Below are 22,845 nucleotides of genomic sequence, written 5' to 3'. Positions count from 1 at the left end.
GTCCGAAAGGTCCCAGGAGGAAGCAGCCCGTAAGGAATAGGATTGCAGCATGGCGGGCAGGCTGTGTTCTGGCCCTGGCTTTGGCCACCTGTGGAGCGGGGCCAGGGAAGCTGGCTGGGCGATGATTCAGCACCTCCTTTCTCCTTTCTCGTCGGGGAATAGCGGGAGCCGCCAGGCACCCCGAAGGCGGGGACAGAGCGCCGGGTGCCGCCCCGCTCTCCTCGCCGCAGGCCCCGTAGCCCCTGCGGAGCTGAGGGGCTGGAGCAGCTCTGCAGGCTTCCCTGCGGAGGGGAGGAGGGGGAGGAGGTCTGGGCACAGCCGGCTGCGTGATGCTGAGGCAGGCAGGCAGCGCGCCAGGGCTGGAGGTGCGGCGGGGGAAGGGACCCGCAGCGGAGGAGGGCACTGCAGCCTGGCCGGGAGCCAGGGACCGCGGGCACGCTGCGGCCGCGGAGCCGGCGGGGGTGCGGGTCTGCCGGTCTGCCTGCCTGCCTGCCTGCCTGCCGGGAGGAGCTGCTGCGGGCGGGCTGGGCCTGCCGGTGGAGGAGAAAAAGGCGGGGAGAGATGCTCTCCGGCCTCAGTTTAACCAGCCGGGCTGGGGCAGGAGCCGTTTGGAAGAGCCCATTCCCGGTCCGTGCGAGCTGACGGCTCCTGGCGGCAGCCGGGTATGAAAGAGGGCGATGCCCCCACATGCAGAGGAGCCCCTGAACGCGGCCCTCGTGCAGGTAGCCCGCCACACCTCTGTCCAGCTGTGCAGTGTTTTGCGTGTTCGGTTTAACTTCGTGGCAGCCCTTACACGGAAGATGGAAATTCTCCACGTTAGTTTCTGTTCAGCTCGGCACCAGGAAGATGCGAGCAAAGGAGGAAGGAACATGATATAAAGAGGGCAGATAAGTGTAGATAGGATGGAGGGTCACGAAGATTACTGGAGATTGAATGCAGGCAGTTTGCCAGGAAGACCAGTGCAGGAAAGATGTGGACAGGACTGGGGATTAAACACAGGCTCAGAGAAGTGTCAGCAGGGAAAATTCTCTTACTGGAAATAGGAAGGTTGAAAAATTAGACATGGATAAAGAAGAAAAGGAATTTTAAAAAATTTCTGCCAAGCACTCAGATGCTGTATCTCATCTGTGCTATGAATGAATAGAATATTCCCAGCTGGTTGTCAACTTGCACTCCACTTTAAAGAGTGATGCTGTAGCTTCATACTTGAGGAACAACTTGGGTGTGTGAAAGTGTGTCTGGTTTTCCCAGATTTATCAGTTAATCAAATGAAAGGTGCATCCTTTCTCTAGAAACTGTGCTTACTTGTACCACAGACCACTGCACCTGTCCTGGCAATGCTGCTTTTTGTTACACTTTCTACAGAGGTTGTGTTGTCAGTGCTGTTTGAAATAGGTTTTGAGATGCTCGAGAGAGACTGCACTGATGCAGGATATTACCAGCAAAAGGGAACATGTGCTTTGTAATAAGAGAAGCCATGTATGTAAATATGCAGTGCAAGCTGTTCGTTCTGTCTGAGGCTGCTGATCACATCGTTAACCTAAGGACCAGACACTTCAGTGGTAATGTAGGCTAGATTGTAAGATGATTTATCTTTTTACATTCCTTCAGAGAGTGTTATCACTAGCTGTGCTTTAAGGTAAATGCTCCAAGCACTTGATTGTAGCAGCATTGTGATTACTTCAGTGGGCTACAGCCGCCTCACAGGAAGCTTTGTGATCAGACATCCATCAATTAGTCCTTGACGTGACAGTCCGTAAAAACACTATGGGATTCATTCAGATTTTGATAAATCTTTTTCATGTGAATGTTACTAATGTTCCCATGGAAGGAGGGGTGAGATGGGAGTAGAGTTGGAGGCAGAAAGAGAACATGGATAGAATCAGATGCCTCTTTTGACACTACCAAAAATAGATAACTACAAAGGAATTTACCTTTCATGTGCCTAAACAAGACACCAACAAAAATTAGTTCAGAGCAATTTTTAGCACTTGATTCTTTGTCTCCTTATGCATCCTGCAGCCATTCATACTATGCAGAAAGGGGGATTCTCACCAGCAAAACTTCAATGCAAATGCTTTTATTAAGTTCAAGGACTTAATAAAAATTGTGCTATAAGTGCCTTGCCTTTCATACACATCTTTATTGTTGCACAGGTGTATTTTTCTGTAAGAGACAAAAGAGACTGGAAATAGATCTGATTCTAGTCTTACTTTCATTATGTTAGCTGGACTGTTGATTTACCTCTGTATTATACTGCATTGGTGGCAATGGTAGTGCTACATATTAGAGACAGTGAGAAATGTCAGCCAAATTTAACAAAGTATAAGCCTTTAATTAATAATAATAAAAAATAATAAAATAGTTTAATTTTTTTTTAATCTAAGGTGAATAAGGATCTATTCTGGCAATATGTGAGCTCTTGAAGAGTGCATTCAGGAATTCAGGAATTGTCTTTAGTGTGAAGTCTGGGGTTTTTTGTGTTTGGAAAAGGGTCTGGAAAGAGGTTGGAAAATGGAATTTTTAAAAAAGCGAACCTCTTTGCAATAGCTTGAATGAAAATTTATCAGAGATGGGAATGGCTTGGGGTTTTTCATTTCCTCTGCTTGATCTAAGATACATTCCAACCTTATTCCTAGGAAATAAAACTTACTCAGGAGCTTGGAAAGAAAAGCTGTCTCTAGGTGTCAGGCAGGGAGAAACTGCTTCTGGAAAGAGGTCTTCCCCCTGGGAGAGATCGAGTATCAGCCTAGGCGAGCCCAGTCCAACCCAAAGAGCTCCAACCGACACCCAGTCCTTGCTGGAGGACTTTGCCATGGATGGCCGCTGCTGCCTCTGGCCACGCTTTGCCTGGAGAGAGGGAGTGGGTGGGTGAGCAACTCCTGTCCGCTCCCTCCCTTTGATTTGATGGCCTTTATTCTTCCTAATTGGATAAAATAGGAAGTCACTGACAGTCCTGCATTGCTGGGTGTACTGATTTCACTCAGAGCAGCCCTGCAGAGTGCGGGGGGTGGGGTAGGGGAGGAAGGAGCGAGTCTGTACATCAGGGAAACAGGCTGCGAGGGGGCTGGGGGAGCGGGGCGGGCGGGGGGGGGAACGGAGGAAAGTGAATGAGCGCTCAGGAGGACAAAGAGGGAGGGGAGATAAAGGGAGTTACCACCGTCTTGGCATCGCTCTTGCTTTCAAACCTCTCTGTAATGATATTGTTTGCAGTGATGCTCAGACAGCGAGCACCTGCTGCTCTGTAATGATTCAGCCTCTTTCAGCCGCCGCTGTAACACGACAGGATGCTGCTGCTACTGTCACTTCTACCGTTGCCGCTGTTGTTAGAGATTTTGCTTTTGCTCCTTCTACCGCATGACAATTGTTTTCCTCGTCTGAGCAGATACCAGCCTCAGATGCTCAAGGTGAGAGTCTTGCCTTTCGCTCTGGGCTACTGGTTTACTTAATCTGGTCAGTTTGTTCAGTGTTTGTGGTTTTCTTTATCTCATGACCCTCCTTATCCCTATTTTGTTTTGTTGTGCTTGCTTTTGGGGGAATGTTTCTTCCCTCTGCAGAAGAGCTGGAATTGCTTGAGAAGCGTTTAAGGAATTATAAAAGTGTCTAGCAGACAGGAGCTCAATAATTACAAAGCCATTCTCAGTTCAGAGAAGCAGAGACAGTGACAGAGGGCTTGGGGGCACAGGGACTGGGGGGGATCTAATTTTTCCTGTGCATTGCTCCTCTCTCAGTTTGGATGATGTTGCTGAGCTTCGACCTTTTATTGACTCCCACTCTGTGATTTTTGCGGAGCACTGTGACTATTACTACCGTCTCTTTTTGTCTGTGTCTCACAGTAATGGACTGTGATAGAGTTAAGGCCTTTTGGAGGTGAGCTGTTTGAGAGCTGATGCTTAAACATGTCTGAAGTAGCTGCCGACACTTTCCCCAGCCCCTCAGCTCAGCTGAGCCCTGATGCGTCCCTCAACGGGCTCCCGGATGAGGAGAACATGCCGGGGACCCAAAGAGAGGACAGGAGGGTCCAGGGGATAGCAGGCCTTGCCGCAACCTGCTGTGTGTGCCTGGAGGCAGAGCGACTGAAGGGCTGCCTCAACTCTGAAAAGATCTGCATCGCCCCTATCTTGGCTTGCCTGCTTAGCCTTTGCCTCTGCATTGCTGGTCTCAAGTGGGTCTTTGTGGACAAGATTTTTGAGTATGACTCTCCTACCCATCTTGACCCTGGGAGGATAGGACAAGACCCAAAGAGTGCTGTGGATCCTACAGCTCTGTCTGCCTGGGTGCCTTCGGAGGTGTATGCCTCACCCTTCCTCGTACCTAGCCCCAAGAGCAAGACTGAAGTGACAGTGCACAGTGACAGCTCACTTGTACCCTCCAAACCATTCCTCCAGCCTTCTCTATATAACCGCATCCTAGATGTTGGGTTGTTGTCCTCTGCCGCACCTTCGCTGTCACCACCCGCTCTGGAGCCTACCACAGCATCTCAGGCACAAGCAACAGAAACCAATCTCCAAACTACTCCAAAACTTTGTAAGTAAAAGCTATGTGTTTCTTTGGGTTTTTTTCCCTTTCACATAAAAAAAAAAAAAAAAAAAAGGCACTTAACTGTTCTGTGACTGTCTACAAGGAGATGTGATTGACTTGTGAAGCTTAAGCATGTTAAGAAAGGTATAGCATGGGTTGCCTTCTGAAAACAGCATCTAGAGTCCTCAGAACTTAATTCTGAAGTGTGCAGTACTTCATCTGGGATGTCTGTAAAGGGCTAGTACCACCTTTTTCTCTGCACCCACTTGCAGGGAAGTACACGATTTGCTTCAAGGGTTTATCTGATAGCTATTCCACGTAGTGTATTTTGCTTATAAATTGGCTTTGTCTCGTGTGCTGGATCTTCCATGTGTGTTCTTTGCCTTGCCTGCAGAGCATTTCTGGTACATCCTTCCTGAAGTCTGTGGCTGCCAGATATCCCTATCATCCTCATGAAACTCTCAGAACAGTGAGAAAAAGCGACAGCAGATTTGAAGCAGTTAGAAACTGGGAACTATTAATTTAGCATCTAGCTTATGTTTTTTCCCTTTCTCTTAAGAGCAAAGCATACATTTCTCTGTGGCTTCCCCTATCTCTAGGAGCTGCTTCTTGTTTAACTTGTTTCTCATATATTGCTTTACTGCATTTTGTGGGGCATTTCAGGAAAGCATTCTTGCCTTGTGAGAAGAGTCAATTTCCAAATTAGTCCTTGCTCATCATAAAAACAAACAAAAAAAGATATCTCTATTATTTTCTTGGTAATCATAAAGAATCAAAATACTGCATTGCTGAAGTGTCATTTCTTTGACATTCATGATTTTAACCCACCAAATTCAAATCAAACCAAGCCTGCAATTTCTGAGCTGTGTAAAGCTGTGTAACTCTAGTAATAAAGAAGACAGCGCACTTTTCTGCTGAGGGCACAGGGCTGAGGCTCCCTGTGGAAAGCTGCAGTGATCAGAGTGAAAAAATGCATTCATCACAAATTTCCTTGCAGGACCCCATGTCATTTATTCTCCCTCATGCCTTCCCTGTAGTGCCGCAGGTTGTCACATTGAAGATGGCACATTCTGGACCTCACCCTGGAGCTCTGAAGTCACTAGAAGTTCACTTCTAAGTTTAGCCTGACTGGGACTGAACTTAGTATAGATATATGGTGTTTAGATTAAATCTAATTTTTTAGGCCAACCCCCTTGCCAGTGAAAATGAGTATAACTACAGTGATTTCAGAGGAGGTGCTTTCAGCTGAGAGTCAATCTTGAACAGCAGTTCCAGAATGAGTGAAAGAAAGTTCTGAGTATTACTGCAGAAACCCTGCTGCCTCTTGCTTAGATAATGTGTGGCAGCCATCCTTCAGATCAAAAGTAATTTGTCCGATGAAAACAGTCTAATAGAGAAATACTGCTGTACCATTAGATGACAGGGGGCTTTGTCTGTGGTATTACTTGAATTAACCACCTTTGCAATTAAATAGAACTATTCTAAGTGAGCTTTCTTTTAAATATTGCTGATGCATAAAATTTTTTTTGTAGTGCAAACATTCTGACATTAAATATATGACTTTTTAACACATTTTACTTCATAAAGTGACCAGATACCAGTCTGGTCACTTTATGAAGTAAAATGTGTTAAAAATTATTCAGTCATAATTGCCTCAATAATCCCTCTTGAATTTCCACATATGTGACAAACCTTTTTCAAAAACATGCTAACTTTATCTCTGAAGTAAAGGAAAGGGCAGAGGGGCACAGAAAAGATTCTTTGGAGTTGTCACTGACAAACAGCCATTATCTGCGTTCAGAGCTGCTTACATCTGGGAAATAAATTGTGTTCCAGAAGTTTGGTGATTAGGTTGAGAGGGTTTTTTTTCATATTTTTATTTGGGGGTTTTGTGTGTGTAGGAGTTTTTGGGGTTTAGGTTTTTGTTTAGTTTGGCCTTATTTTTAAAAGATAAATTTTTTTTTAAGGCATTGTGGAGTTCCATAGCTACAGACTGAAAGGAGAGGGAGAACTGGTAGCAGATCAAGATGGTTTGCTCTAGGGGAGAATGTTGCATAGACAGAATTTTTTCTAACTGTGGTACATAATTCTGACTGTGGCAAGCGTCTCTGATTATCTACAAAGAAAAAGCAGAAAATCTAGCTGGAAAAATATACGGCAGAAGGTCTGCCTGAGAATTCCAAGAGGCATGGAAAGAACTTTTTTGGACAGCTCTTAAAGCACTGTCTTGGGGTTTTTGAAACAGCTGCATTTCAAACACATCATTGTGTTTTATGTATAGCAAGATTTGTTGAAGAGGTTGACAGATTGCATCACTGCTAACTTTTTTTTTAATGCCTTTGACAGCTATAAAATTTTCAGTGACATGGCTTGAAAAGTAGCATCTGCAAATTGGATTGTCCCTTCTCCTTTCAGTGTCCTTTTTTTCTTTTCAGGCAGAGTGAGGTAATATGTTCCCAGAAAGTCCTTTATGTGCTGAAAATTTTTTTTCCAGTGCAGAAATAATAAAAAAAAAAGCACAGTTCATCTTCTGTGCTTGATGTACTGTTTCTGAACCTATCCCCTCCCTGAGTTTCCAAATCTTTTTCTCTTCTCCTCTCTTTTCCATCTTACTCAGCATATTCCCCTTAAAGCTGTATCCTTCAAGGTCATAGTCTGCAGAGGGCTAATTGATTCTTCTTTCTCCTGGAGCCTGGAAGAGAAAGGAGAAGAGAGACAATCCTGATAATTGTGTCTGGTGTATTAGATTCAAGACTGGTCTTGTTCCTTTGGTTATTCTTTGCCCTTTATCAACAGAAAAATATTTCTTTCCATTTATCTTACCTTTTGTATTTTAACATAATTTTTCCTTTGCTGAAAGAGAAAGGAAAGATGAATGTTTTAAAGCATTCCCATATTTAGGGAGATTGGCAATCTTAGCGTATTTACACCAGAGAAGATATCATTACAAGCAGGATATAATAATACACTCTAACCTACAATCTCCCTTCCTCTGAGAAGACATGAAGATTGTAAAAATACTAACTCAGTTCAGGAGCTAAATTTCACTTCTTCTAACACTATCACCTTCAAACACAATTCCATCCTTTTTCCAGGCTGGTTAGAGATTCAGTTCTGTAGTACTGCAAAAAATGTGTTTCTGTAACAATAGTTTTTATATATCTGCAAACCAACCATTCCACTCTTTAAAGGTCTTCCGACAGCCTCCTCTTTCCATTTAAGAAGACTTCCCCACAAAACTCCCAGTAAGGCCTGTGCAGAGCTTGCCTTTCTGGGGTGACAGCTCTGCCAAAAACAGTGCAGCACTCCTGTGCTTTGTTTCTGCCCCCGAGCAGAGGCACTGTAGGCCCTGGCAGGCCAAGCAGGCCTTGGCTTTGGGACCACAACTGTTATAGCTTTGTCAGGTGCCGCAGGGCACACAAGAGACAGGTCAGGAGACAGACCACAGCATGAGTTTTCTGGAGTGGATTTCCCTGAGAGCAGAGCTTGAGGACCATCAGAGAGCAGGGCCCAGAGGATGCACATGCCTGGTGGCACATCCACGCAGCCCCTGCGTCCGTTTCCCTTCTGGCTTCCCTGGCCGGCTCAGGTACCATGTGCTGATGTGCCAGCTACACACATGCCATGCTGGTGGCCAGCAGACAATCAACAGGCATGTCGTCATCTCATTACAGCACTGGACCTGTGTATGTCCCTTGGGAGGCAGGCAGTACTTCCTTTCTCACTTTTGCTGGGCCTCGCCTAGAGGATGTGGCAAAGTGGAAAAAGAGTTCTACATTACTGTCAACTACCTCTGACTACTTGAGGGACAGTTCCCTTCCAGTGTTTCTAATTTCTGCTTCCACTTCAGCTGTGCTGGGTCATTATTAGCAAAGGATGTTGCTTTCTCATCCTAATTGGAAAAAGGTTAAAAGATTGCTTCTAAAGCCTGGTAGTGGCTGTTTACCTGGGAAGTAGTCTCAGCTCGCCTTCTAATTTGACAAACAAGCTCCCTAATTATGGAAATGCTTTAAAGCATTCACCTTTCCTTTCTCTTTCAGCAAGGGAAAAATAATATTAACATACAAGAGGTAAGTCAAAGGAAAGGAAGATTTCTGTATTGATAAAGGCGTAGTGTAATAAAAGAAGCAAGACTAGTCTTAAGTTGAGGCACAATGGCTAAATTTCTTGTGTCCTTTTAGAGCTAGAGATGGGGAAAATTGAATAAAAATTGTACTGTACCTTGTATCATACTGTAAATATTAGATTTTTTCCCTGCCTCTTTCACTTCCACTCATTCTTTCTCAGCTCTGCATTTGATGTCATTTCTCCTATTCACAGTAATTTGAGAAGGTCTGTACTTTAGCTTGATAGCAGGCTAGAGGGATCCTCTCCCTCTGCTTAGAAGTGCTGAAGCCCTCTAACTTCAATTTAAGGACAGAGGGTTTGTTCATAGAATCTTCATGCAATGTTTGTTCTTATTCTTGAAAGACTAATTCTGACCACCCATGTGCTATATTTCAAATCCCTATCACAACACAGTAGGACTGAGTCCATGCCTGGCGACCTCTGAAGGTGGCAAGATCTGGGATGTCTCAGAGAGCTGCAGGGGGCTGTACTCAGGGGAGTGGTGAGGACATGATACAGCACAGGCTCTACTTCAGCCTTTTCTGTGCTCACTGTTGCTCTGCAGGGCAGTGCCACAGGAGAGATTGTTTTTTCCCCAAAACTTGATGATGCAGGAACTTAAAGCACACGCTGGTCCATTTCTGACACAGTACTGGATTTGATTAGCTTCAGATACCTCACTTAAGTGCGTGCATTAGGAAGCTAGTTAGCCTTCAGCTACATATACAGCATAAAGGGAGGGACTTCCCCCAGACAATTCCCAGAGTGACTCTTTAACAGGAGTCACTCTCTTTCCCCATGGGTCTACAGGGAGACTACCCTTGCAGTTTAGTTTCTAAGTTAAATATCTACTACACAATATGAGGAGTAATTTTGAAAGCCATGACTTTTCTTTATGTGTCTTGTGGATTAACAACATCTTGTCACAGGGAAGTTACAGTTAATCATGGTTAAGATGCCAGAGAAGTTTTGAGCCTAACTCAGGAGCGTAGTTAAGGGATGCTGATCTCAGTAAGCCCAGGAGACACTACCAGGCCTCCATTAACAAGCAGCAATAAAGCAAGTGCCACTGTACTGAGCCAGCCAGTCTGTATTGCTCTGCTGTTCTAAAGGTCATGATGACTCCTAGAGGTATATACTTGTGACAGGAGCACTCATGGGGACTGATGGGGTGAGATGCATAAGATGGAGCAATTTTTAGGGAGTTCAGGTCCATTAAGCCTTGCAAAACAATAATTGAGACTTCCCCTCCGCAGTCCAGTTTGCTCACACTGTCTTTAAAACGTCCTTAGCAGGCACAGTTTACTCAGACAAATTTATTGTTTTGTTTCTTTCAGTATCTCTACCACCCCCCTTTTTAGCTTTCATTGATTGCATGGAAACAGTTGTTCTGTGTAATGTGCAGCAAACTATGGATTGGTCTTGTGTTTCTTTTCCTTGGACAAGCACCCCAATTTCATGGCTTTTAAATTTTCCTCATGGGTGTGGTTTTCCTTTCATGAACCACTCATTGTGCACAGAACATAATGGAGAAAAAGCAGCATTTCTAGGAGTGTTTTTTCTTAATAACAGTCTGAATTTCTCAGTACAAAACAGTAGTCTGCATTTGTATTTGTTTTTTAAAGCTTCATTTTGCTTTGAAACTTCCTTGAGAGTAAGTAATGTAATTACTCTGCATGGAGCCTTTTGCATGTTCTCCCTCCTCATTTATTATATACAGATGGATATGTGAGTATAGAGAATACAGTAGATATGGCCATTATTTCTTTATTAAAAAATGACATCTGCAACTGTTCTGCATCAAAAGTTTCTAAGGAAAACTGATTAATAATTGATGTAATTACAAAATTCAGGGTTGGATTTTCACTGCAGAGAACTAAAATTATCCTCTTTCTGTATCTGTTGTATTTTTTACACTGTTTGATTTCCAGTTAATGCACTGCAAATAAAGCACACAGCAGCCTACCTCAGATTTGCTGTGCCTAACTTCTGGTTACAGAGAAACCTCGGGGAACTTTCTCTGCATCAGATGAGAAAGCACAATTTGGCTTGCTGGAGGCTAAGTAGCAGGTTAATTGTGGTGCAGAGCTGGGATGATATAAATGAGCGTTTTCATCATTTGCAGTCTTGCTAATGGAAGTGCAATAGATTTGCTGCAGAAATCCAACTCAGAATCAATAGCAATGCAATGAGGCAGCTGGTTCAGGGGGAGCACATGTGATGCCAATCTGCTGCAGACAGTACCTGGGCAGAGATTGCGCTGTCTCTTTTTCAGGAAAGGGGAGGCAGACCAAAAAAATGCCATAGCAGGTGATAAAAGAATTTTGAAAAGAAAATGCCTGTTTCACCTTGTATGGGCTGGAATTAGGAGAAAGGGCTTTTTCTGTCTAAAGGAAGAGATTTGTTTTCTTTGAGGGATTCAGATCTGTTTGGACTCAAAGCTAGGTTATTGTTACACAGTACTAAGTTGGGCGGCAACAAAAATCTTGGTGCTTCAGGTCATGTTCAAGCCACATAAAATCAAGGACTGAATCATGGTGTGTACTTTGGAGCTGGATAGATGGGTTTAGAGTATCTTCTACCAAAATCTTCTGCCCTCTTGTTCCTCAGACAGACCACACAGAGGAACAGGCCCTGTCTTTTGTGGACGGTTTTATATTAGCACACTGGCTATCTTCGCAGTTTATACTGAAAGGCAACCACTTTGCTGGAAATGTGAATCTCATCTTGATCCTTCACTTTAAAACATTTTGTGACGTACCAGACACAGTACACATGAAGGTACACAGTACACATGAAGGAGGTACACATGAAACTCAGGAGCTGGAGCATGACCACTGTTTGGCATTTAGGGAGCAGCAAGGGAGAAATGCATTATTTTGAGGTAATATGAACTCTGCTTATTTACACCCTGACTTGTCTCATCTTTCTCCCCCATTCACATTAAAGTCTTAGTCACTGAGACAAAAGAAAAGGTTTCAGCTGAGGAAGAATGTGCAGGAACAAATCCAGTGGGACATGGCTGGCTATCACTAAAGGCTTCCCTAAGGTAAACCAGAGGCAAGGTCTGTTCAGCTCTGGACAAGATCAGTAGTACTACAGCATCCATCTGTTACATTTGGTCCTGTTTTGTTTAGCTACAAAAGCCTTATTTCAATGTATATCTTCTCACAAGAGTAAATTCAGATTTTTCACATATGCTTTCCCTACCCCCTCCCCCAGTTTTTATATCTCTGCTTCATCCTGGAACTTGCTGGCGGTGCATTCTCATAACTCACACAGCTTTTTATTTTGGCAATGAATATTGTCTCAGTTTTTGAGATGAAAGGAAATCAATACTGGGTTGGTAGTCACATGGCACTGGGGGAAGTATATGAAGCTGTGATCTTAAGCATGATTTGTAACATTGTTCAGTATTTGTATGGAATTCCTGAAAGATGTTTGAATTTTATAATTTTTAACAGTCAATTAATTCATGTGATTAGACAGATCAAAGTAGAAAAAAAGAGTATCAAGCTCATTCAAAAGCTTTTCTCATATTAAAAAAATGAAATATCTCTGAGCTCATAAAAGATTACTTAAATCATCTAAGGAGGCAAGTGGAAGCCAGTGTAAGGCTACTGGAACAGCATATTGAGAAGAGAAACTTGGGCTTTTCTCTATATTAAATTAATCTGGATAATTAATTTAGTATTTCAGCTTGAATTAAATGGCCTGAATTTTCACTGGTGTAAAGGTTCTCAGATCTGTAGCCCTGTAAGACCTGTAAGAGCACTGGAATGCACATGACACAGTGTCATCCCTACTAAGGGGTCTTCCAGTTGTGGTGTGAAACCTGAGGGCAAGACATTGTCTGCCTTTTCCCTTTTTCTAGCATCTTTTTTAGATAAAACCACCTACTTTGACTTTGAAAATACTTGTTTGTATTCTGGCCACTCGTTCATTTACACCTTTCACTCCTTCCTGCCATGTGTTCCCCACTCATGAAGATCCATATACACGGTAATCAGCTCAACATTAGTAAGCCTTTTTGACAGGGTAGGTAGGCTGAACTCTATGATTCTCCCCATGAAGGAAGTTGTTTTCAGTCCATGAATTATTTCATCAGTCTTCACACTTTCTTATTTTTCAGATAAATAGAGACATAATTTTGATGGTACTTAGACATGGAGTAGTGCAAAATCCCAGCAAAAGACAACAAAACCTGCTGCTCATTGCCTTGATCACTGTTTAGAAGTACTCAAAATGTGTAAAGTATCGTCAGTGGCTTTTTAATATTTTAAGCAGTAAATCAGTAGTCCAGTCAGAGCTGAAGACCAATGACTCACACATGCAAGGACCCTCACCAACCCTCTTCTTTAATTCCCAGGGTTGTACACTGCTTCTCACTGGAATAATAATTCTAAGGGCCAGTCAAGGGAAGAAAAGACAAATATTGCCCAGCTGTGGCAATGCTGTGTGTATTTTAGGAGGAGTTTCATCTCCCTCATTCCACATCTGATTCTGTCCTACTCCAAATGATGCCTTCAGCAAGTCTCATTGGGTAAACAGGAGGCCAGCTCAATAATTTGAACTGTGCAGACTTCCCCTATACACTTGACTTCTGCTCATGCTTTCAGAGATTTCTCCCTCCATGCCCCACTGACACTTCTCCCACTGTTGGCCCAAGGACCATTTCATCACTTTGCCCTTCATTCAGCTTATTATTCATTACTTTGCCCTTCATTCAGTTTATTATCTCAAATTCTCCAACATTTAGTTCTTCCTTCCAAAAGTGGAAACTGTCCTAGTGCATGAATTAGTGGGATGGAGGATTTTGGTCCTTATTCCTGTCTTCCCAGCTTAAAGATACTTTAAGATGCCTATGGATTCTTTTTCCTTTCTGTCCTACAGTGGATATGCTTAATGGACTTATCCTGATAGGGTTTCATTATGCCTGAGCATCTTTTATAATAACAAGACATGAGAATAATGGGGCATGATCATAGACCAAGAAAGTTGCAATGGCTAATAATGTCAAGACATCTGGGATTTTAAAGACATTTTTATATTTTCAAAATAGGTTTTCTTGGGTTGTGGGTGTGTTCAGCAGGACAGTTAGCAGTGTGACAGTAAAAATGCCTTAGCAAGGGAAATAAAGTGTGTCAGGGTGAGAGGGACAAGAATTGGGGAATAGAAGAATGATCATTTATGTATCTAGCCTGAGTTGATCAGGGAACCAACCACTGAATATGTTGTTATGGTTTTAGGAATTAAGGAGTACAGGATCAAAAGCAAGACAAAAAGCTTCCTGCTGTGTTGATGCAGGATCTTGGATAAGCTTGAGCTCATACTTGCAAGAGCAGAACATAATTAAGTAGCCAGGAAAGGGCCAGGAAACTGCAAAGAATTGATTGTAGCTGTCAAGCACAGGAGACCAGGGAAGGTCTGATATTTTCTTGACTGGATAAAAGCAGGAAGAATCTGTTTTCCAATGCCACAGGTATTTACAGCCTGCATGGAACTTGCAGCAGATCGCAAAGCAGCTTTCACCCTGCTTAGGATCTGATATAGGAATTCAGTCATTCCCTCTGTCCATCCTTCAGTTCTAAGGGATCCTCTGTAGGACAGATCATCCTGCCATCTGGCCATGCTGAGTGCACACTTTTTGTTGATGGAGAGATCCAAGGAGTTGCCCTGCTTTCTTCAGCCACCCCAATGGCTGGAGTTGCTCTGCTTCCGCTGCAGTCACTGCAGAGTATCTCTCTGTTACTGAATTCCCTCCCATCACTTTGTTCAAAACCCCTCAGTGTGCCCCAGCCTTTGCCTCATGGAGGTTAGTCAACTTGCCCTTATTTTTGGAGGTGTTGATTTAGTATAGTGGTAATAGATTTTGAATGTCATTACTGACAATATTTGCAAATTCCTCCAACTGCATAATTTTTGGGACCTACAACTGTGAATGCATTCTCTTTGTGAGCAAAGAGAGGCTGTGTTTCTGGATGAAAAGGCCAATGAATGCATTAGGACTTTTGCTTGAAAATCAGTTAACAGAAAGGCACCTTAAAATTCTCCTTTTGGCTTATAAAATGGCATCTGGCCAGTAAAGCCATCAAAATGGGATTTAAACGTGTGAATGTTTAAGAATGTGGCTAACAACTTTCTGTTGTTTGCTATCTCCAAGCATTTGAATTTGCTGTGCTGTAGAGATTAATAGAGGCCTCTCATACAAGTAGCTTCTCAAGCAACCCTGTAATTTTCCTGATTGTTGGTAATAGATTGCTTAATGTGTGCAGCTTTTCCTTCTCCAAATTTGGAGGAAGGATTAAAATGACATGTTCTGTTAGTGTATTCAGATAACTATTACAAGCCCGGGAAGCAGATTTGCTAGCTGTGAATCAGAGAAAGTACCAGTTCACAAAAATCGCTTAGCTGGGCAGAAGCTTGCAGAGGAGGGGGCTGAAGATGAAGGCAGAAAAATATTCTGACGTTTCCTGAACAGGACTGAGATCCAGAGTATATTGCATGTCAATATGCCAGGATTCAGAGAAGAATCTAAATTTACTTGTCCTTAACATATCTAGCAGCTTCCCTAAGTTGCAGAATAATACATGGCTATACTTTGCTTTTACTTTTGCAGATTATGTGTAATGTCTTCTCAGGGGTGTTACTGATACTTTCAGCATGCTAATACACATTGATTTTTAACAAATGGGTACGCCAGCATTACTGTCTGATGTTAACTTACATTTAATTCATATCTTGATTTTCATACATTATTCTGTTTTACAAATGATAATGACATAATGGCATTTTTTGTCTGATAATTGATCAAAAATGATGACTCAGACACAGTGTTCAAAAAGCACTATTGGCAAATGTTGGTCAAGTCATGTAAGTACTACCCACTCAAAGGAGATCTTAAACATGTCATTCAATTGAGAAAAATCAAACAACTTGATCAGGACTTCTGTGTCCTGATCACATAAGAGAAAATCTGGAGTGTTCAGATGTGGCAGGAAAATCTGCATCATGCGAGACTGAGCTGAAGATGGATTTTCTAAGCTGGAAATTAACCACAGTTCATTTAAGAATAAACATGTTAAACTGCAGGAATTTTTCCTTTGGGGGTTAACTAACCTCCATCAACCACAGCAACGTCACCAGTTTGTACCACAGTAACTTGCTACCCTAAGGTGAGTGTTTCATATCCCAATCTCATCAAGAGAAAAACTTTGGCAAATTCAGATCTCTCCCTCTGGTAACTTTGGGTTGATGGAGATTTCTTCATGATTACAACAATTATTTGAAACAACTTTTTACCTACACACTGACTCTAGTTTTCACTGAAAACTAGTGGGCAATTCAGCTACACTGACCCTTGTTTTACCTTGTGTTGAATTCAGGATTGGAAATGCTGTCTACCTTTCCAGTTGTAGCTTGACCTCTCCTGGCTTAAATGTAGAAATAGAAGAAATGTTAGGATGATAATTTGAAACCTTAGAACAATGCTTTGAAATCTAACACTTAATCTGCTCTGAATTCTGCCTATTTAAAAAGCATTATATTCCTTCCTCATGGAGGTCCCATAGGGTGAATATTCCTGAAGTATAAGAAGACTGCGTAGCAGAAGGGCTACAAATCTAGTGATATTTCTTAAAGTATGAGAGTTTCTGGGGATGTTCACTTGTTAAGAGAGCTTTTAAAATTGTCAGATTGCGACGTCTCAACCTCAATAATCTCAACCTCAGTCTTTCCTGTGCTTCATTTTCTTGCACTGTTAATGATCTGCCCTTCTCATTGCTTCTCAAGCTGGTGCTGTTTGTAATTCTCAGCAGACTTGGGCCCAGAGTTCTGCTCCTTAAGGCAGCTCATGTTTTGAATTATGCATGTGTCCATTTCAGAAGGGCTGCATTTCATGTTTCCTTTTTGGGGGTGGTGATGTAAGGGAGTTATAGTTATAGTAAGTACTATAGTGACACTTTTCATTTTTCATGTCCTAGCTCGGTTAAGAGCAAGCCTTGAATTGTGTCATTTTTCTCTCATGTGACTGTTTAATCACCTGAGAGAGCACCAGCCAGTTTTGTGGTAAGATTGATTATATTCCCAACAAAGTGCTTCCTTCAGCTGAGAGCCAGGAAGTAGCCAGTTTAGCAGCTAATGGGCTTCAGTCTGATGTGAAAATGGCGGCTGTGGTGGAAATGTCACTGCAGCTCACACCAGCCCTTTCAGCTAGGCTGCATGCTGAACTGAAATGATTGGAGGCTGCTCAGGTTAAAGATAAGGGGAGATGCTCCTAATCTGGACTACACAAAGCTGTGCTGTGCGGGCACATCACCTCCTCCTTTGGAAGAGTCAGGGCCGCGCATGTGGGAATATCCAGACAAGCAAGTGGAGAATGGTGTTGCTGCAGGGGTAATGATGACTTTTTTTGCCCTGTTAATCTTTATAGGACTGGTGCCATGAGCTCTGCAATATCAGTGCTGGCATTGGCAAAGGATCCTCCAGGATCAGATGGGACCCCAGTTTGCATAGCATGAAATGGAGAGAACCAGAATTATTTTCCATTTAACTCTACTCAACTCACGTTCTGACAGCAGCTGACTTTCATATCGATTACAAGACTGGGAGAGAGCTAAGGAAATATAACTCACCAGTCTCATTTTGCACAGTATGAGTCAATAATAACATTGTAGGTGACAGTTTACAAATGTTTTGCCTTGCTTGGATGAATTCGTAGTCTCTGAGTGCCAACAGCCCCTCTTACAGATGCCTCTGTGATTTACCCTGTACAACAGAGGAAAGTCTGGCAGCACCTCTGGCAGCACCAAGAATGAAGTCCCCCAGACTGAGAGGCAGCTGTGCTCCCTTTAAGCAGTAGCATCTACTAAGGAAAATCCAGGAAGAAAAATTCACAAATAACGGGTAGACTTATACTTACAGGCATGTGCATAAAGACACCGCAAAGTAAAAATCATTCTGGAATCCTTCTCTTAGCAAGATTTTTTTCTTTTTCATTTCTGCGAAGAAATATTGTCTAAAATACATAGGAAGACAATATGTCTTCACAGTTAAAATGCCTTTCTAGCATTTATTTCTAAAAATGAATGAAATAAATGCAAACAAAATAAGATCCTGACATTTCAAGTCAGACTGTTTTTGTGTCATTGTCACCGAACATAATAGACTGTTGGCTAATGGCTCCCTTTAGGGGAAAAAAAAGAAGCAATGTTGCTCTTCTTTGACAACTGACAAAGCACTAGTTAACCAAGGTCTGCTGATCACATTTCCCTAGGTTGAGAGCTTTGAGTGTTGTAGAATAGTTGTTCACCCTGTATCTGAACCTCAACTAGCTGCATGGCCTGTTTGTTTGTGTTTGTATCTGGTTTCTGATTTTGTTTTGTTTATTTGTTTGTTTTAAATATAAATTGATTGCTTCTTTCCAATCTTGGCTAGTTTCAATTTTTGTACATAAATACACAAAATCGGATGATCATTTGATTGAGCACTGTCTGGTCCAATGGCTGTTTTTTGAGCTTGTCCATTGTATATATAGAATGGGCTCAGCCCTCAGTTTCTCAGCCACTCATGAAGCTCCATTAAACTTAGCATCCTTGATGTGCATGCACAAAGCAAGGTTGCAGGCATGACCTTCACACCATCATCACCTCCTGTCACTGGCCAAGGGATCTCTCCCTGGGCAACAGTCACCATGAGAGTGCTTATGTCCCCTTTTCTCCTGCTTGGGTTGGAGGAGGAAGGAACCCACACTCTGCCAGATAGAGCAGCACAGCTGTGGGAGCAAGAGGAGCTGTGAAGGGCCTGCTGTGCATCACCACCCTGCTGCAGTGGTGACAGCTTGCCAGCCCTGTGGCTAGAAGAGCCAGCAGTCCTACAGCACTAACTGGGGAGGTTGCAGGTGTCTGATGGATACACAGCCCAAGGATAGTTCCAGCTCAACAAGCAAAAAGGCTGACCCTTTGAGCAGGAGAAAAAGGGACATAAGCATTCTCTGAATACCCATGGGACACTTATAGGCCTAAGTGCAATTTCTTTGGCAGAAACTGCCTCCTTGCTTGTCAGCCCTGTCCAGAAAGATTTTTTAGCTTTGCCCTTCACTATTGTCATTAATATAATAAATTGAGGATAATTGCTTGGTTTGAAACAGCTCTGTCTTCTGCTGTGTAGGTGGAGAAATGATGCCAGGAATAATCCTTTCTTCTCCTGCCAGTTTTCTTTTCTCTGCAGCAGGAATATGTACCAGTTCTATATAGATGCTGCTGTTAGCAAAAAGCAACCTAAGCATTGCCTCAGCTAGAAATGCAAGATTGATTACATTAGATGCGCTTCATTCCCAGAGTCCTGCATGAAATCAGCTCCAAAACAGGTTTATACTGTTGCTTCTGAGTGGAAAATGCCAGTGTTAATATAGGGTTTGTTACAGATAGACAGCTTGGTACAGAGCACAAATGCATGGGATTGGGTCGCTGCCAGACTTGTAGAAGAGAGGTCAAATGAAGGTTTGCATGGGATGATATCTCCTGTACCAAACTTAGCATGTCACCATTTGTTGGGATAACCCACAGAGCTGTATTCTCTTTATATCTATGTTCAGCTCTGCTATGATGCTGTTTACAGAAGACTGAAACACTTTTTCAGTCATGATCCAAATTATTCTGCTGCTTCACAATTAGGATAGGACACCATGACAACAGTTTAAATCCCCCTTGGCAATGAAACATGTCTTCTGGAAAGCATCTGGCTTGGAACTGCAGGGAAATTGCTGGAATCAGAGCAGAGCACATGATGCCTACTGCAGGGACAAAAGCCTCTATGTGGTCCTTGTGCACTGCAATGGATGGATCACAACTTTTTTGGTACAACACATGATAACTAAAAGGTAGCAGGCCTCTGCTCCAGCATCAGTGATGATTGAGAGGTTAAGGGATTTTTCCTTGCTTCAGAGTCAGGAGATCAAGCTTTACTTTGTCTTTGCTTTGTGAAGCTCTTCTCCAGTGGCCCACAGAACAGAGAAGAAACTGACACTATCAACCAGTGTACCCCCTACATGAGGCTGTGGTCCTTGACTTTCTGGAGACTGATGTGCAAGTGAATGAACAAACCGTTTCCATCTGTCTTATCTCAAAGTGCCCTTGGAGTTCAGTTTATGAGTGTTGCTGCATGAGCAGTGGGCGCCCACTTGGAAATTCTGTGGCTGTAATGGGTCTACTTACAGTCAGATTGGAGATTCTTACAGTCAGATTGGAGACTTGTGCAGAGCGGGGGGGAATGCTTAGTTTGGAAGGGTGCCCCAAGAGGGGGTGAGTGATGCTGTTCCATGACCAAGGAGTGCTGCACAGAGCCTTACATCATGCTCCCATATCCCCAGTCCCCATGTGCTACGTAGCATCTCATTTGTGGCAGCCCTCTGCTGTAAATTCACCTTCCAGAGGAGACATTTCTAGAGCAAGATTGTGGTTTCACACAGTAACCTGGAGATGCCTGAACAGTAAATGACCTTTTGCCCTTTAGGTGAGGACTGATGCTAAGCTTCCAGAACAGGGCTCTATACTTCGTTGATTGTTCTTCAGGACTGCAGACTGTGAGGAGGTCCCAGTGCTTCTTCAGGGAATGATCATGTCAACATAGTTAAAATTTGAGGGTCAGGATCTCTTAGTTCTTTTAGATATTTTCCTGGCTTTTGCGCCTTCTCAGGTCACAGCTTATATCCATCCTGCACCCCAAGTGCTTTTTGGTAAATATGAGAGGAGTAGTCAATTGTAAGGTGGGGAAACAACATTTCTGAGACTTCTCAGTATCTTCTGTTACTGAGAAAGGTTGCATAGTTTGTGTAGTGCTGCAGTCCACAAGGCGTGAAGTAAAATTCTGCCTGCCTCTTAGACACCGAAGAACTCTTTGGTTCACAAACTACCAACAGCCAGAGTGATGCTCTGCCATGTGATAGACCTGTTTCACATTCAGACTGGAGCAGAAAGCAAACACATTGTAGGCTATTTTTTACTCTTCCAGTGAGTCGGTGGATGTGGCAGAGGGCAGATCTGTCATGAGAGTTAATATCATTAGGAGAGAATTAATATCATTAATTTTCTTATAGCTAGTCGTACAATAGAGTACATGTGTGTGTTAATGCCTGATTAATGAAACTGTAATTTTAAGCCTGACTGTTAAGCTTTTACCAAACACACTGGAACAATCAAGTGCTTGTTTTCATTTACTTTGTTGGGATGATCTCTGTGGGCTTGTGTGGACTTCTACAGGTATTAAATCTAAGTATCTGGAAGATAATTGAGAAATATGGATTCAGCATGCTGTAGATGGTGGCCTTATATATTATAGCCATGTCTTCTCACCTTTTCTTGGAGAATTGAAAACCCAAAACCAAAAACATCTGTAGTAAACAAGGTTAATTGTCCTGTTGTGTTAAGGTGATACTTGTGATTAACTGTCTCCCAGCCACCTTCATCTACTTTCTGTTTCCAAGGTAGTTTTGAATTTGTTTTTTTTTTAAAGAGGTCTCTTGCATTCTGAAGCATTTCAGTGGTATATGGTTTCCTGTTCGCATGCCTTGTATGTCCTGGTTATCTGACACTTTTAGAGAGTGACAGGGAAGCTAAAGGCTCTTTATCTATTGCCTTGGGACATGGCTGACTCCTTTTGCTTAGAAATTCAAGGTCTTTATAGGGGAAATGGGAGAGTTGCAATGGCTTCTCACTGGGCTAAAATTACTATATTGTTACAGAGATTAAATAGAATAATCCTGAAAGCCCCTAGTATATTAGCACTGCCTGATTCCAGCTAAGAGCTGCTGGAACAGTTTTTCCAGAGGGCCATCTATTATTCATCTCTCTTTTTTTCTCTAAAAGAAAGACCATACACCCAGAGTATAACTAGTTTTACTTTTCCTTCAAAAGAAATGTCATGCTGTTTCATCTTTCATGGTGCAGTTAAGTCCTTTTGGAGAACTGTATAACAATCTGTTCCTGCCATGGTGGGGGAGGCCATAATTTATTCTGCCCAAAAAGGGCTTCTCAGGAGTTTAAGGCATTAACTGTGAGCAAGCTACCAGGTTCATAAATCTGCAGAAAATGATAGCGAGGTCTCTAGTAAATGAGGATTCTCATACAGCCTCCCACTCCCCTTTCCAGGGTGTTGCTAATCTTAGGGATGACAATTGTACCAGACCTTTTCTAGTAATGTTTTACTCACTTCCTCTCATGCAAATACACTTAGTTCTGTAATTGCTTCTCATAAAATGCATTTGTCTGCCTAACTGCTGCCATGTCATTCCTGCAGTACAGGGTCTTCCTGGTACTAATAGAGCTCTTGCAAGTTCTGGACCATGCAGCCATGGGGAGAGGTTCTGAAATCCAGTCAGGACCTAGATTATCACAAAAGGGTGTGTTTTTGTGCAGTAGTTGCCTAGGGCAGGAATCATCCCCACTGTGTATCGACCAGCCCACTTAGGTACAACAAATTATCTGTGTGCTGCCACGGGGGCTGAACATGACCTGAATGGGGGGCAGAACTAATCAGCTCTCTCCACAAGCACAAGAGTGGTGTTTTGAGAGGCACACTGTTCTGGGCAACATGGTGGACAGCAAGGACCTGTTTTCTCAGGGCTGCATCTCGATGTGACAGAGCCTCACTTTGCTCTGGACAAAGGTCAGAGGAATTCAGAGCAGCAGTGCAGAAAGCTATAGGTTTGAGCCTCAGCAGAAGCAGAGTGTACCAGCCCCAGTGCCTGGCCAAAAACAAAGCACTTTCCAAGGATGTTGGATGTCCCCTGTGCTGCCCAGCTAAGGGCAAAGTTTGTGACGACTTCTCATGGGCATATGAGAAGGAAGAGCACAATAGCTGAAACAGCAGGGCTTGGTCTGTAGTGCCTGCTGGTTTGGGCTGTAACTCTACGCAAAAGCCCTACAAAAACAAAGTCGCAGCTGCTGGCTCATTTTGTGTGGCAGCACTTAGTTAATGCTGTGTAATATAAGAACTGCTCTCTGCCAAGACCACTGTGTCCCTCCTTCCTCTGGCCTCCCTCCCCACTACCAGACACATCTCCAAGCTCAAAACCTGTCCCTCCTGCCCCAGATGAGAAACACATCAGGGCAGACTTTACATGAGTGGACAGGAGCAAAATGCCTCACAGCACAGGCTTTGTTCTGTTACATAAAAGCCACATGGACATGGTCAGAATTCTTGCTGTTTCCTTCTTTGATC

At 43.0% G+C, this 22,845-nt stretch overlaps 2 protein-coding genes across 5 annotated transcripts in view; both read left to right on the top strand.

Moving 5' to 3' along the window:
* The first annotated feature begins 3,219 nt into the window (after window positions 1-3,219).
* Window positions 3,220-3,449, top strand: LOC131095838 (uncharacterized). The gene has a single exon (XM_058043964.1). The coding sequence runs from the start codon at window positions 3,288-3,290 to the stop codon at window positions 3,447-3,449; it is 162 nt and encodes a 53-aa protein (XP_057899947.1). The 5' UTR covers window positions 3,220-3,287.
* Window positions 3,329-22,845, top strand: part of NRG1 (neuregulin 1) — a 103,107-nt gene continuing 83,590 nt past the window's right edge. For all 4 annotated transcript variants that reach the window (XM_058043960.1, XM_058043959.1, XM_058043958.1 and 1 more), the window contains exons 1-2: window positions 3,329-3,407; window positions 3,837-4,527. In XM_058043960.1, the coding sequence (XP_057899943.1) occupies window positions 3,900-4,527 (628 nt within the window). In that variant the 5' untranslated portion in view covers window positions 3,329-3,407; window positions 3,837-3,899. The remainder of the gene's footprint in view (window positions 3,408-3,836; window positions 4,528-22,845) is intronic.

The sequence above is a fragment of the Melospiza georgiana genome, chromosome Z (assembly GCF_028018845.1).
Source record: "Melospiza georgiana isolate bMelGeo1 chromosome Z, bMelGeo1.pri, whole genome shotgun sequence".
In the NCBI taxonomy this organism is placed as follows: Eukaryota; Metazoa; Chordata; class Aves; order Passeriformes; family Passerellidae; genus Melospiza; species Melospiza georgiana.
Note: the sequence above shows the minus strand (reverse complement) of the source record. Positions and strands in the feature narration are given on the sequence as shown.